The 15,059-nt window shown below is 42.9% G+C and overlaps 1 protein-coding gene across 1 annotated transcript; it reads right to left on the reverse strand.

Annotated features, from left to right (window-relative positions):
- Window positions 1-373: 373 nt before the first annotated feature.
- OTUD1 (OTU deubiquitinase 1) lies at window positions 374-3,091 on the reverse strand. Its single transcript, XM_071560653.1, has one exon. It carries the CDS (start codon window positions 2,875-2,877, stop codon window positions 1,582-1,584), a length of 1,296 nt encoding a protein of 431 aa, XP_071416754.1. The 5' UTR covers window positions 2,878-3,091; the 3' UTR covers window positions 374-1,581.
- Between the last annotated feature and the right edge of the window lie 11,968 nt (window positions 3,092-15,059).

Here is a 15,059-nt window from a genome sequence, read left to right on the forward strand (position 1 = left end):
ATTACCGACTACCGGTGTCCAAGCCCAAGTGTGACTTGTCCCACAGAGAGCTGGGCTCATCACAACTACTGCTATTACCAGCTCAGGTACTATGCTTGAGAACTCTAAGGCATATTAATATAGAAAAATGTTTCCCATTGGCAAAAATACACGAAGATCTCCTGCAGTAAAAATATAATTACAGGTATTCAATGGTCTACAAATACTTGCATTTCTTTCACATATTGACAGACACCAGAATTACCAGTGGTTAACATTTGTAAAGTACTATGCCCTTTCTTCCCACCTGTTCATATGGGAAAATAAGTAAGGGGGTCCTGTGAATCCACACACAATCCTTTACCACAGAGGGTAGAAAAAAAAGGAGCACAAGTAAAATTATATTCTTTATTCATTCCATTTTAGCTGTGAATAGTCCTATTATACAAATACAGTATAAATTCCCAAATCACAATATATTACAAAATAAAAAAGTACAAACTGCATTACTTAATAAATATACCTAACAAGTTAATCAGAAAGTAGAAGAGACAGAATTCAGATTGGAAACATTTAAATGTTTGACCCAGCAAACCATACAAACCTCAGTTTAAATACTTCTTTTAACCATAACATAGAATACCTTTCCTGATTTCTTGATTAGAAAATAACATCAAGTGAATAAAATGTTGTGATCAGATAATGATTTGCTGGAGCAATACCGGTGCCAAAAAAGAAGCAGGGCTTATACAAAAGACACCATAACCCCAGAAACAAGAACACAAACACTGAGGTGCAGCCAAGGCAATTATTGCCAAAGCAGGAGACTATTATCTAGTCACAACATTCTATTGCAAGTTAATGTTCTGTTATTAAAGATAAATAATATAAATGTAGCAGAGGGTGAGCCAACCAGGCAACAAGAGGCCAGTTTACTCAAAACAGTAATTAAATACAGAAGAGTCAATTGCTCCCTGTGCTGTTCACGTGTAGCTGCATTCCAACTGGCTCAAAGGACCTGTTCTGTGCTCCAGGCAGAGAAAGCAACTGTTCCTAAAAGCAGTCTGTTCTTACTTTGATGCACTTTTACAAAAGCCATTATTTTAATTTTGCAAGAAAATACCCACAATATTTTCATCAGTTTGGGGGGGGTCAGTTTTACATCCACTTCATCTGGTAAAAATATAAGGTTTATGGGTAAAAAACACAGCAAAAAATAGCTGTTACATCATAAGCCTTATTTACAAAAACTGTTTACAAATATTTTTGGCTGTACAGCTGAAAGCCAGATACTAATGTACGATGTAGAAGATGGAGGTAACAGTTTAAAAATAGTGTGCAAAAAATACATTCTTATAGAAAATAGTGGGGAGGGGAAACAAAAACATACACAGAGAAATCTGCTTGCAAATAATCCGAGGCTAACTTTTTACAACAGAATATTACAAATACATTTGTATTTATCCCCCACATTCTACAGTCCTCAGTCTGGGGTGCTGCTGCTTCATTAAGGATTAAGGCATCACCATCACAGCCAGCACACCTTCTCTCTCTCTCTCTCAGCCCCTGCAGCAAAGCTCCCAGCCTGTGGCCCAAGTGGTCTCATGAGCAGGCATTCTGCTCAATGTACATCTTGGACAAGGACACTGCCATGGACTTGGCCAGCTCTTCATCCCGTCTGCGCTGTACCTGAGTCTGTCTGCACCACGCCTCGTACTCTGGGTTGGGGCACATGCGGTCCAGCACAGCATCGTAGTGCCCGTTGCTAAGCCAGCTCAGCCAGATACTGGGTCGCGTCGGGTCCTCGGGCCCCAGGTAGTGAACCATAGTAGAAACGGTGGGGCTCTCGGGCCGGCCGCCCGTAGTGAGGTGGATGTTCACGTTCAGCATCTGCCCCATGGCCAGCAGCTCCGGGTAGCCTGCCCAGGCCCCGTCCTGGGCGGCGGCGATGAGGAACTCTCCCACGTCGCCCTCGATGATAGGGTTGAAGTGGTCCAGGTGGTCGGCGATGTAGTGCACGGTCTGCTCGCGGAGCTCGCCGTGCAGCCGCTGGTCCCCGTACACTGCCTTGCAGACGGCGCGGTACAGGCAGTTCCCGTCGGGGATGATGTGGAAGCGGAACCGGCCCTTCTGCCGCAGGTACTTGTCCTGCTTCTCCACCTCGGCCAAGTACAACGCCAGCTTCTCGCTGCGCTCCGCTCTGCCGCCTGACGCCCGCCGCATCTCGGGACCCGCCGCCTCCTGCTCCTCCTCTGCGGGCGCGGGGCCCGCGGGCTGTGCGGGGCCGCCACTGCGCTCTGCGGGGCCGCACCCGGGGACCAGCCCGGGCTGCGCGCCGGCGGCCGCCGCCTGCAGCGCCTGGCAGTGCTCGCTGAGCCGCAGGCTGCGGTTGCTGGGCTCCTCGGCCGCGGCCTCGCCGTCGGCCCCGGCCTGCCGCACGCTCTCCAGGATGCCCTCCAGCCAGGTGCGGCTGCGGGGCGAGCCTGGCACCAGCTCCCCGGCGGCCTCGGCGCGCTGCACGATGCGGATGGGCACGATCCGCTCCAGCGGCCGCCGGCGGCTCACGGTGACCTGCGCGCAGGAGCTGAACTGCGGGCCGCTCGCCGGCCGCCCGGCCGGGCCCGCCGCAGGGCCGCTCGGCATCACCTCCAGGCAGGACGAGAAGGCGGGCATGGCGGCGGCGCTGCTGCTGCCCCCCGCGGGAACGAAGCTGTCCTTGGCGGGGCTCTCGGCGGCCGCGCTGGGGCCCGCGGCGTCGGTGGCGCTCGGTGCCTCCGCGGCGGAGGGTCCCGGCGACAAGGAGACCTTGAAGACGGCGGCGGAGCTCGGCGAGGCCGCGGCAGCTGCGGAGGTGCCGCCCGCCGGGTAGTGGGTGATCACGGAGCTGTAGAGCTGCATCCTTGGCTCCCCGCGGGCGGCGCTTTATAGGCGGCGCCGTCGGAGCCGGGGCGGGGAGCGGCGGTGGGGGCCGCGCTGGGGCTGCCGAGGAGGATGAACCGCCCGGGTAAAAATAAACAAGGGCATCACCGCCGGCCCCGCCCCGCCCGGGCCCCGCGGCCGCGGCAATTCCGACTGCGCCACCAGCCCGGCCCCCCCGCGCGCCACGGCCCTTCTGGAAGCTGCGGGAGCGCGGGAGGGGGCGGGACCGGGAGCGTGACGTCACGGAGCCCCGCCCCCACTCCGGGCACGCGGCCGGGCGGGATAAAGTTCATCACGGTCATTCATTATCCCGGCACGAGTCGCTGCTCGTCCCTTGCAGCCCCTCTGGAAAATGCAGGGCCTCGTATAAACCTCCGCATAACGACAGGAGAGACCTGATCTAAAATACGGGTCTTACCACGATCGTTGATATTTGGTTTATTAGTGCCTGTAGTGTCCTAAAATTAAGCCATGTCTTTAAGCCTCGTCTGTGATATAAATGAAGTCATAGCTAAGCCTCTGTCCATGGACGATGACATGACCTGTGCACACTGGATTTGATTACGTTCTCATAGGCATGCTGATCAAGAAACACCAGCTTACACGATGTTGAAATGTTAACACAGACATTCATTCCTAACAAAAGAGGGAACAAAGGTACTGACATATGTAATTTCAAAGTGATATTTTAAAATATAAAAAAATCTGCATTCCATCCTGCAGTCTCAGCTATCTTTAGAAAAGTGTCAGTAATCCAACTGTAGATTGTAGAACTTAGAAAAAACAAACAACCAGAAACCTCTCTACTTGTATATTCTGAAAAATTTCTCATTCCATTTACACTCATTAAAAAAATAGAACTAAGATGATAATTTGCAACAGACTGCAACATCAAAAGTAATTGTTTCTTTGGAGCCTTGGTTGTATTTTGGAACCATGTTCAGGGATCTATTTCATATTTTCAGTCTCTGCAGTTGATTCTGGGGCTGCCAGCAACACAATATGGAATTTCATTCTCTTTACACAGAAAATATATTCTGACCCACTCAACTGCCTTGCATGTTGAAGGAAAAATGCTGAAATCCTTCATGCAAAAAAAATGGGTATTTATGGGAATAGTTTCCACATCCATCTTGCTTTTTTATTCTGGATAAAACACAGCAGCTAATTCCATGCATTATTGGTAATCTTTTAATAAAAACTTACAGACTCAATATACAACCAATATTTTGCTTTCGAAGATGAAATGTAGGAGGTGTATCGGATATGGGTAAGCCCAAATGTCCTGACTTACCTGCCATGGGCAGCCAGAAAGTTGATATCTATAGAACAAATGGCGATGGGCCTTATCCCAGGAGCATTTCTGGCAGCCTGTTACAGGAGGATAAGATATTACAACTGCTCTGAAATTACAGAGTGACTCTTGTATTTCAGAATGTTCAGAACTCTGTTTTAAATATAGCTAGTGAGCCTATCAGTGAGTCTTTATTTATGGACTAATCATTACTTATAGTGATCAAATAGTAGTAAACAGAAATCTGCCTCTATTGAAATGAGTGCTTGGAGCAAAGGAAAGATTCCTGTCTAGTTTTATTTCTAAGTCAAAACTTGAAAATATGTATTCCAAATTTAGCGTGTTTGAGTATATTGATTCAAGAGTTAATGTAAAACAACTGGAAACAACCCCTTCCTAGGTTGTTTAAAATATGCCAGTAGCTCTTCATTGTGGGTTTGGCAGTTTATAAAGATGTAGATTACTAATGCTCACCAGTTCTTCTTCTGCTTTTTTTTTTCAGAAAAGTTCAGAAAAGGTATTGATAGTTTTCTTTAGTGAATTGTGCTGTCTGCTACTAAATGCCAGAGCTGAATACAGGATGGTGGTTTAAAGTCTCCAGTAGTCTGGTAACAGAGAGAGGGGAAGAGAGAGAGGCAGCTCTTTCTGTTACAGAACAGTAAATGGATGCAGCAGAACAAGAGCACTTCTTTCAGGACTGAGTGCTGCATTTTGAATACTCAGTACTGCAATTTTCTTTCTTCTAGGATATTACTGAAACTCCCACTAATGACTGTTCTGCCTCTCCAAAACCATAGGTTATTTGGGAGAGTGGTACATTAACGGATGGGCAGCTGGTTAATTCTGATTTTTCATTACAATGAGGTACAATGCTTGTGGTTCTTCATTTGAGGAAGCAAACAGATTTTTGTATGCCCAAATTACCATCCTGTTAGTATTCTCATGCTCTACTGTAGCATATTCTGGACAAAAATCTTGTTTATCTCTGAACGAAAATCCAAATAATATCCTGAAATACATGCTAAATATGCCAGCAGATTTTTGTAATGGTAGCAGATAGATTGCTCTATTTTTCTTTTTTCATTTATAAACTGATATAATGCCTTTCCTATATTTTCAGTTAAAATGCACATAATAAGCTTGTAATAAGATTAAAATACAATCAAATCTGTTACTAGGTAACTGAGAGACAAAACAAACATTTAACCACTGTCTTGGTGTTAATAGTATACTACTTTTGATATATTCATTACCTCCCATGTGAAGTAAATGGAAAGAGAAGCTCACCTTGGTGTGTTTTACCTGTGTTGCTATTTAACACTGACAGTGTAATGCAACCAACATTTTTCATAACTGAGCACCCAGAGTTAGTCACATGTACTTGGCCTGAGGCAAATCCAGTCTCTCTGGACGACCAAGGACAAAATTCCCATTGAACTGCTGCCAAACAAGCATCTCATAGCTACCTTTCAATTCTCATACAAGGAGCTACCAGGAATCAGCACTTCCTAAAAGGTCATATTCTTGGATATCTGACATCTGGTTTTAACAATAACATCCTAAAACATGGTCTGCTCCCAAGAGTAATCACAGAATGACCTGCATTGAAAGGGATCTTGTAAATCATCTAGTTTTAAACCCCCTGCCATGGGCAGGGTCACCTTCTACTAGATCAGGTTGCTCAAAACTCCATCCAACCTGGCCTTGAACACTTCCATGTACGGGGGGCATCCACCACACCAGGTGCAGGAACTGGAATAATCAAGTGCTATGAGTAGAATTCTGATGAAACAGAAATTTCAAGGAAATATTTGAGTATCTTTAATGCAATGATATCTATAAAAGGTTCTGCCTTTACTGCCTTTCACTACCAGAACACAGGTCTTTAACTATTCTCTCAGCTGCATATAGAACTGCTGTAAATTCCAGGCAAAAACTAAATTTTGCTTTATTGTGGCCTGGGTAAAACACAACACACGCATCGATTTTTCCAGAATACTCCTGTATTTCTGACTTCAGTCACTTTTGCCTGCATGTTGTGGCCTCACATGCGCTAGAGGGGTTTGGAAAGTGAAGAGAACACAGTATGGAGATGCCTTTCACCATTTTCCACAGAGTAATATGTCTGAGCTCCTGGTTCACTCATCATAGGGTGATGTACAATCCTTTGCTATTGCAGAATAGTTCTCAAAACAATCCTTGTAGTAACAAAGCATAAACATCTCCCGTGGTTAAAGTTTCTCTTGAGATGACTGCTATCACTGGTTACCCTGCACATTCCAGGAATTGTTTACATTCTTTAGAAGGCAAACCACAATCACAAAAACAGCTGCGGAACAACACTGGTATTCACTGACGTAAACCGAGATGCATGAGAGTGGAACTACTTTTAACTCTAACATGTAGTAGATACATGATTGACATAGAAGAAACAAATTAATTACATCATCAGGAACATTTGTTAGTGAGGAAGGGGGGACAAGGTAGCTTAAATGATGTATTGAATGACACTGAATAAGCATTTCCACTGCCTTTTTTTTTTTTTTTTTTTTTTGGCTGGCATAACAGCCCTTCAGCCAAAGATATTTCTGGCTGAGGTATTTAATGAATTAATAACTTGGTACATAACTGCAAAATGAAATGTTGAATTTATACTAATAATCTGAAGTGGTATATACCAAGGACAAAATTTGGAAATTACTAGAAAATAGAAAATATATCAAAGATCTTCCAAAACAGGGAAGAAAAGCATATACACTAGAACTAAAAAGAACTTACCAAGGTAACTTAAGTCACAGTACAGTAAATCTGTAAAGCTCCCATGAGCCAACAGCATTGCCAAAAGAACCAATTCTGCTCTTTCCCACTCCCAGTCTCTTTTTCTTTTTCTCCCGATGACAGTTGTTTTGTGATGGCATAACTGTTGGTATTAACTAGACTACCTACTTTGTTTCATCCTAAATGAACCACTAACGTGAAAAGGAGGGAAAGTGTATCTACACTTACATTGAGGTATGAATATGCTGAATAAAACAATGCCTCACCATTTGTTGTTCAGTTTCTGCTATATTAAAATTTTATTCACTCTATGGATGCACCAGTCATTAGAGATGTAACAGATGCTATGACATCATATGGCAAGAGTTTGTGGAGAAAGGACTGTTAGTGATAAATATAGACATCTGCTCATATCTCAAGGGCTCAGGTGTTATCCCACTTGATAAGTGAGTCTCTAAATGTGAATGATGACGCAGGTCAAGTCTCTCCTTTCTGCTCAGAAGTGTAGACAGCATTTGCAGTGGTCACTGTGCACAGAGCCTTAAGATGCTACCAAAAAAAAAAAGGGATCTGCAATGCTGTTTCCTCTGAAAAAAAAATAACGTGGTAATAATGTGAAGCTTTATAGTGTGTATGATGTCTAAAAGGTTATCTTCTCTATTTTAATAAACTTTACAAGACACAAAAGTGTTCAGAATGTCTGTATTTTTTATCAGTTACAGGAAATTAGCCACCTTCTCTCCCTTTCATGTTGGTTAATGGCAACTTTAGGGTTGAGGAAAGCAGATATTTTGGCTCATACCAAGAGCAGAACAGAGTTCTGACAAGGACAGACTGTGAAGAAGGTAGGGGAAATAGGTAATACAGAAATACCAGAAGCAGGAAATCAACACTCACAATTACAGGAAATATTATTAATAGATTAATCTTGATAAAAACTGTAAACATAAAATAACTGCGGTAGAAAAGAAGGTGGAATATTGCCTAGTCTTGAAGTGAAAAAATACTCCTGTGAGGTGGCAAGCAGCCAACACTTCCACTTTCAGCAGCCTCACAACCAAAAGACTTTGGAAGCAGACACTTCTGTGAGGAGTGTCATCCCTCCTATCCTCCACAACCTTGCAATGCACACCTGAGATTAGCTCAGTTGGTTAAAACTTGGTTGTAATACTGCCAAGGTCATGGGTTCAATCCCCTCTGTGGGCCATTGACTTAAGAGTTGGACTTGATGATCCTTGGTGGGTCCCTTCCAACTCAGAATAGTCTGTGATTCTGTGATAATGGGTGGAATTGGGATAGGAGTTACATTACGTATCTGTCCCTGTTTTTCTGCCATCAATAAGCAGGAAAAGGAGGAATCATCATTTTACAGACAGAGGCAAGTGTCACAGAAAACCACATTTCATCATTCATGCTTTGAGAGTCATGGAATAGCACGTAATTACATTAACCAACTTTGTTGTTCCACTGCCAAGTCCCTCCTGTGGGAAAGGGCTGTGGTTATGTGCTACATAACCAGCTCAGCAAGTCATGTCAAATCCCTGACAAAATGTAGGGAGAGAGCTTACCTCATCACAATTTAAAACCTGCTCTGTTTCCGTATGTGCAGCACAGAGCTCACTGTTACGGCATGGTCAGATCACACCTCTTTAATTCCACTGTCTTAACATGAAAAAATAAAGCAGGTAGAGCCATTAGAAAGGACGGATGACATCAATTCATCCTGACTGATGCCCTACACTGTGTAAATAATTAAAGCTTTCCGAACATACCTAAATGTACAATATGGAATTGAGTTTTTTCTGATCTGAATTTGCGAAGTTCTAATATAACGAGATAATTTTTGAAAAGCATTTATAACAATGAGCCTGAATCTGAAATATTTTTCACTGGAAGAAATCAGGGACAGCTACTCTATAGTTAGTAGATTTATGCTGGTAACTCCAATCAGAATGGAATATTAACCCAATTTCTTTATCCTGAAACATAAAGTAGTATTTTTGAGGCTTCAAGTGAGTATTTATAGACGTTTTAAAATAAGATTTTATCAATTTGAGAGTTTCATTACTTATTTAAATGTAATTGAAAGATTAACACTTTTACAAAGAACCACCAGTTGTAAGAGTTACATTATCCATATATGAAAACATTCTTCAAGTTATGATTGATATGTAAGCACAATTCTTTGAAAATTAAGCATTAATGAATTAGTAATTCAGAGTAAGAATACCAGTCAGGTTCACTATATCAGGCCTGGACACAAGGTTTTGTGCATGTCTATCTCAATTTCATACAAAGTCACTATAGGAAATTTTTTATATCTAATCTTGTTGTATCTAAATAAAGTTTCTGACACTGCATGGTACTAAAACAATGAAGTTAGGGACTAGAACAAGAAACAGAAGATGGTGATGGTCCTGGCTAGAGGAGAGATAAGCGAGGATAATTTAAAGGAATTGTTACACTGAAAGAAACTTGCTAGTAGAGTTCTTCAAAGATCTATCTTGGGACTGATTTTAATATTTTTATTAATTACACCAGCACTTAGTGGGCTACTGACTTCCACTAAAGATCCAGAGCTAAGCAGCATTGTTACAACAAAGATTTTTTTATACATCATATGGGAAACTTCTGAAGGCTAGAGACAGAATTGCTTATTCAGCAGTGCAAAATGAAAGGGTGTTCACCCCTTTTCTGTTATTACACATATTTCTGTTAGTACACATCTGATGTGATGCAGCTTTCCAAAGGACATATAGGATCCTAGAACACAGCAGTTCTGAATGTATTCAAAATAAGTATTTCTTGTAGAAAGGACTTTTGACTGGAATCAGAGCAAAGGGGAATTAGAAAGATCAGGGCATTGGTGGCTGTCTAACAAGAGGAGACAACTGTTCTTGGCTTGCATTATCTAATGAAGGTTGAGAAGGAATCCTATAAATACATCACAGATGAAATACTAGGGAGTAAGAAGAGCTTCCTAAGTTAAAGGTAACACTGGCCAAAAAGAAATGGATATGAACTGGCAACAAATAAATGTAGTCTTGACTCATAGCCTTGGCTTTCAGATATGACATAATTGCAAATAATTTTATCAAAGGATCCTGGTAACAGAATACTAGCAGCAGCATGGTGAAATTAGGATGGCTTATGAATGTGAAGCCCATTATGGTTTAATGATAACAAAGGACAATAGCTGGGGAAAGACTTTGATCTTAACGTGCATTAAAATCTCATCTCACTTCTCTGTTCCATTTACATCTGTTGCCTGAGTTTTTTGGTTCCGTCATTCTCTCCCCCTGCAAATACAGCTCTCTTCTGAAAATGCTGCTAACACCCATTTCTTCCAAATTGTCTGAATTACTGTAAATAGTTTAAACAAAGAGCAACTTGTTCTTATTAAGTTTGCTGTTGCTTTATCAGACTTGCAAAAGGATCTATATGCATAAAGATCTGTGCACTTCTAACAAAGCCAGTGAGAATAAAATATGTGTTTCTCTTAGGTCAACAAACTTGGCTCAGATGATAAGGAATATATGGAGATGTCTATGGGATTGTCATACTTGTATTGTCACCCTCTATAATGTTGAAAATTATTTGTGTCTGAAATACAGGACTAAGATTTTGGGTTCTAAGAAAAAAATATCAAGAACTGTTAGCACACGAACCTGCTTACCTTGGAGACTCAGTCAGAAATGAACGAGCTGCCAATAACTCTTAACATCTTCAGTCAATGGAGACTGAATGTGTAAAATCATCGTAATTAGAATCTGAAGGGAAAACCTGAGGTGGCTGAAAGGGGAGAGGAGGTTTATCATGTGCTGCCAGTTTCATCCTGTTGCGGAAACTTAACATTTCCAGGCTCAAGACACAAACAGACACATGGCAAACAGTCATAGAATCTTTTTTATTCCATTCTAACATAAAGGACCCCAAATACTGTGGTTCAGTTAAGCAAGAAAAGGGTATCTTGTTTTAAAAAGATGTTATGTGCAACTGTAAATGTCAGTTCCTTAGAGGTCAAGTTCCCTAAGCTGAGTGGGAAGCCATGGTAAGAAGCAGATGCAGAAGCCCAGTCTCTCGCTTGTCGTGCCTCAGTGTTCCCTGCACAGAAAGCAGAAGCTCCAGCCAATGAAACAGCAATGCTCCTGGAGAGATGGGACACAAACCAGAGGCAAGTAGGATCTCATTTTCAAAGATTACAACTAAACTCATTTTACAATGTTAAAAGCACTATTTTATTATGCCACAAATACTGTTGCTTTAGATTTGGCACCAGTACCATTCCAAATCCCTTTTGAATAGCTCCCAGCTGGGTTAAAACTAATATAAAATCCATTTTAGGGAAATTGGTGAATGGAAACTATAAACAAATAACTTTTGATTACTATCTCAAAAGAATCAAGAGTTGTCCTTGTCCAGGCTAGACAGCAAAGACATTTCTAAATAAACAAGATTATTATGAGTGCAGTAGGTAATTAGGCTTTGAAGCATTGAGCTACTTAGCATAAAGATAGTAGTTAAAATACTTAAGACCAAACTGTAATCAAAAATTAAACTCTTGAGTTTTCCAGTGTTCATAAATAAATGTGAATCTTCTGATCCGAACTAGTGAATACAACTTTCTCCTTTCATATATATCGAAGCAATATATAAGATAAAGAAATTAGTTTTCTTAAGCTGTAATATGATTCCTATATGTCATAAAAACTTTGATGTAATTTCTGGCAGGTTTTGGCCTCATCATGCTAAGGCCTTAATATTTGAGTGGCTAATTGGACTTTTTCCCCACCCAAAGTGCACTTTTCCATACATTATTAATGTTGACCTAAAAGTAAGACAGACTCTACAGGTCTTGTGAAGCCAAGTAACAATTTCTGCCATTCACTCAATTACTCTTATTTTCCTATTCTGAGAAGAATAGTTGAGTTACAAGTATCCGTTTAAACAATTACTCAGCACATCTGACTTAATAATGAAATCTCCCTCTTCTATGTTCAAGTAACGTTTGTGAATGTACCGATGATTTATCGCCTATATGTAACTTCTTAAATTTCTTATCAACTATATTTTGCTATTATAATAGAGATAGCTGGTTTATCCATTTTTCATCCTGAGCTCAAGAAAGAGAACAAATCTAGCATTTAATTGTAGGTTGGCACTTTGCATCACTTTCCATCTTTCTTCTGTAGATGAAAAGAGATAATGGCCAGAGCTTGCAGAAAAGGTGCAATTAATACAACTATTTTCAGTCTTGGAAATAAAGGTACATCTTTTTCTAAAAGCCATATGAATCCCTGAGAGTTCTGTGGGTTCACAGAATCTGAAATGGTTTTATCCACCTAATCATGGTGATTTATGATCCATAAAAATATGTACAACATTGAATAGGCATAGGTGTTAATCTTGGCAAAATTCTACTGCATTAGAAAAAAATTATCCTGTTTAAAAATCCTTACACAGCATCTATAAGTCATTATTTGCTTCCTTATTTATAGACTTGTGCCATGTTGATATGATGTTTGATATTAAATGTTTGCTATCTCTCTAGGTGAGTTCAAGCAAAGCTTAAGGGATTTTTAATGTAACTGCTAATAGCTATTGAGGTCAAAGAGCACTACAAATCAGACTGTGTGTTTAAACTCAGATTAATAACTGTACAGTTTTTTCAGCTAGCCCATACTCTGGCTGACTTCTATCAAGGGAGAATTATGAGAAAATTACACTCTTTAGTCATCACGCTATCATCGCCTAACCACGTGAAAACTACAATCCCAAAGTCTAAGCTTGTTATCACAATGAAAGGAAACTGGCCTTCATAATGGTTTATACTCATGTTTGGCAATCCCCTTCTTCTACCCTACAGTCATAAACTAAGATTTTTTTCTTCTACCTCCAGCACCGAAAGCCACTATTCTGTATTTCCTCCACATTTTCTTTCTTATGCAGCTTAAAAAATCCATCTGAACTTCTCATCTCTATTTTCAAACAGACTGGAGGAGGGCAGGGTGGATGAAGTTGAGGATGGTCTGGGCAGGGTGGATGAAGTTGAGGATGGTCTGTGTGTGGTGGGACATTATAAGCAATATTGTCTGAAACACACCATCACGCGGGGAAAGTGTTTCTTGACCTAATTTACCTGAAGTGCATGAGCCACATTCTCTCTTGAGGATCCAACCACTGACACTCATAACATGACAGCACTTTTAGCTTAAATAAGCCTTCAGTTGGCAGGATGCTCCAACAGAGAGGAGGTCGGCTCACGATGGGAAGAGGCTAAAGAATGACATTAACACGAGCCAAATGATAAAAATATCCAGAAGGGAGTCAGATTGTATATGGTGGCAAATAGGAGAAACACATGAAACGCGTTCAGCCTCTGGGGGGACGAGGTGCTCCGGCTGGGCCAATCTGCTCCCCTCGGGGAGGTTTTGGAGGCTGAACCAGGCCCGGGGGAGCTCCCGAAGCGGGCAGGCCCCACTCAGCAGCTGACAAGGGCAGCAGCGCCCACGGCGGGGCGAAGGGGCTCCCACGGGCTGCCAGGGCCGGCGGGGCGGGGCGAGGCGGCGTCCCGGAGGGATAACAGCGGGAGAACACGGAAGAACATAGGATATGCGGCCGGCCTGCACCGGCCCCGACACCGCTCCCCGCGCTCGCGTCACTTCCGGCCGCTGCCGGCGCCGGGCAGGGCTGGGCACAGGGGTGGGGACAGGGACACAGACACCGACATCGACATGGGCAGGCCCACGGACACGGGCACGGGCAGGGCAGGGACACGCAGACGGACAGGCACACGGACATGGACGCGCACGGTGGGATTCCAGCCTGTCGTTGCAGCCGCAGAGCTCTCCACTGACACCTGTGATGCTCTTAGCAGACTCAGCCGCCTTTTTTCTGACTCTGGTCCCAGCCCTCTTTCGGGCATCCCCTGCTCCGGCCTGGGCTCCCCCAGAGCCTGCAGGTGGATCTGCTCCCTCAGGGACCTCCAGCTCCTGCAGAGGCACAGCTGCCTCCCCAGGCTCCGCACCACGAGCCGCGGGGGAGCCCCCGCGGCGGCTCCGGAGCATCCCCTGCACCTCCTGCCCCGCCCTGGTGTCTGCGGGGCGGTTCCTCTCGCGCGTTCCAACTCTGCGCACAATTACAGCCGCGGAAGAACTGTGCTTCCTTGTGAAATATGGTATCCCAGAGGCGCTCCAGAGATCTCCGAGTGGCTCGGCCTTGGCCTGGAGCCGGCTGCCATTGGCTCTACAGGACGTGGGAGAAGCCTCTGGCAGCTTCTCGCAGAAGCCACCCCTGTAGCCCCACTGCTGCTTCCAGAACCTGGCACACAAAGCCAATACACCCCTCTAGCTTAGAAAAGTCAGATAACTGAAATGATAAAACAAATATAGGCACTTTGCCTCTGAATTTCCATAATTAACAGGAAATCAACTTTATTAATGCAAGTACTGTAATATTGGAAGTGTTTTTTTCTAATTATTTTTGGTTTTGTAGTCCTTGCATTTCAATGACTTAAAAATAGGATATTACAGCACAGATCATGCTACACAAACAGGTACCAAAGAAATAGCAGAATTAAAGGAGCTAGCAATTGCTACGCAAGCCTTAGTCAAGGTAAATTAGGACAGTATCATAACAGAGTCTCATGCTGCAAAAAAGGTACTTCTGTCATTGTTATCTCTGTTTTATGTAATTCTTAACGAATCTGTTTTGGCTTCTGTTTTCATATACCTCTTTAAATTATATAAATGCCTGTTTTAAAAACAGAAAAGTATACAAGTATTAATAGATGAATTAGAGACTGGCTTACTTGGCTCTCTGAATCAGAAAAAATTACATAGGGATTAACATTGTTTGAGGTACAAAAAAGCTAAGTGAAAATGCTGAAGGTTTAAACCTACCTAATAGTGGCTAGGAGTCTGGAAATAAATGTGTGCCTGTCAGTTCCATGACGCTTGCCTGATGTGAGTTGTGAGTTTGGCTGAGACCTCACATATTTGATTAAGGCCATCTTGTGGTTTTACCCCAGCCAACAGCCAAGTACCAGGAGCTGCTCACCAGCGGGATTGGGGAGAGAATGGGAAGGGTA

This window comes from Pithys albifrons, chromosome 7 (genome assembly GCF_047495875.1).
Source record: "Pithys albifrons albifrons isolate INPA30051 chromosome 7, PitAlb_v1, whole genome shotgun sequence".
Lineage (NCBI taxonomy): Eukaryota > Metazoa > Chordata > Aves > Passeriformes > Thamnophilidae > Pithys > Pithys albifrons.

What these genes read in the sequence shown, in the direction of transcription:
- OTUD1 (XM_071560653.1), bottom strand. Translation starts at nt 2,877, where the DNA reads ATGCAGCTCTACAGCTCCGTGATCACCCACTACCCGGCGGGCGGCACC.